This window comes from Phaethon lepturus, unplaced genomic scaffold (assembly GCF_000687285.1).
Source record: "Phaethon lepturus isolate BGI_N335 unplaced genomic scaffold, ASM68728v1 scaffold2254, whole genome shotgun sequence".
Lineage (NCBI taxonomy): Eukaryota > Metazoa > Chordata > Aves > Phaethontiformes > Phaethontidae > Phaethon > Phaethon lepturus.
In genome coordinates this window covers 76,899-78,128 of record NW_010535263.1, presented here as the reverse complement: position 1 = coordinate 78,128, position 1,230 = coordinate 76,899, and the positions used below count along the sequence as shown (strand labels likewise).

General features: G+C 36.3%; 1 protein-coding gene across 1 annotated transcript in view; it reads left to right on the top strand.

Annotated features, from left to right (window-relative positions):
- Positions 1-615: 615 nt before the first annotated feature.
- Positions 616-1,230, top strand: part of DNAH3 (dynein, axonemal, heavy chain 3) — a 60,216-nt gene continuing 59,601 nt past the window's right edge. The window contains exon 1 of the mRNA XM_010285741.1: positions 616-693. Within this exon, the coding sequence (XP_010284043.1) occupies positions 616-693 (78 nt within the window). The remainder of the gene's footprint in view (positions 694-1,230) is intronic.

Genomic DNA, 1,230 nt, shown 5'->3' with positions numbered 1-1,230 from the left:
ATTAGATATTCTGACATTTGTAATAAAGTATTTGTAGAGTCCCTTGTGAGCAGCCTGTTCTTCCAGTGGCATATCCTGGCAATATATCTTCTTCTGGAACGGGGTCATTATAGACTTGAAAAAATATACTCTTTTTTTTCCCTAGTAATGCCCTGCACTTCTGTTCTGCAGTTCACACAACTTGACTGTTTCACTGTCAATTTGGCAGTCTGGTAGGCTTTAATATTTTAATATCCAGTGTTTATACCGTTACAAACTCCACACAACATGTGGAGTTTTTAGTATAACTAAAAATATTTAAAACAATCTGAATAATTTTCAGTGACATTTTCAGTGACAGTTGCTTTTCTTTTTTTTTAATCTGATATTTATTGATGACTAGAAGCTTTATCAGATGACAACACAGAACAGTACAGTCTGAAAACCTGTTTTGCTGAGGATCCCACTCCACAGAATGTCCATTTCCTTAAAATTAGAAAAGTTGCAATACATAATTTTCAATGAAAACTGAAAGTCTCTGTTTTTTCTGAATCTTTTTCAAAACAATATATTTCATAAATGTCTTTGAAGCTGTTTTTCATTTCTCTGTAGTCACAAAACGATTCTGTGTATAACATGAGTCACGCAAAACGGTTACCGGAGTTACCACCCCTGCCTGCTTCTGCTTCAGCTGCACCTTCAGAATTGTATCAGGTACGTGCTCTGTCCCCTTGTGTCAGGTTATACATTAAATTACATGTGTTAGCATGATTTTAGGCATCCTATATTACCAGGCCCTAGGCAGATGAAGTAAAGATTTAAATTTCTGAGTTAAAGTACTAAGCAGATTGTCAGGTACTTCATTAGAGCTGCTCTTAGAAAAGTGTTGTTGCAACTTCTATTATGACTTGGATATGAAACCTTGGCAGTTAAGTCTGTTCTTTAAAATCATAGTTAATTATTTGCTGTTAAATTTTGGATTAAATAATTTGAGTTTAGGTTTCTGGGGAAGGAAGCAAATAGTAAAAATATTTTTATTCCAAACAAATTGTGACTTCCCCCTCTTCCTGCCCAATACTTTAGGACAGAGCACAAAACCCCCTGACTTATACTGGTGTTCCAAAACCGGTTGAGATCTTGCCAGGTGCAGCATTGATCAGAATGGATAGCTTGTGCAGCTGCACAACTGCAGCTCTGCTGTGTGACACAAATGAAAAATTATTGCAACACTTACGAGGAGGAAGAAGAGCG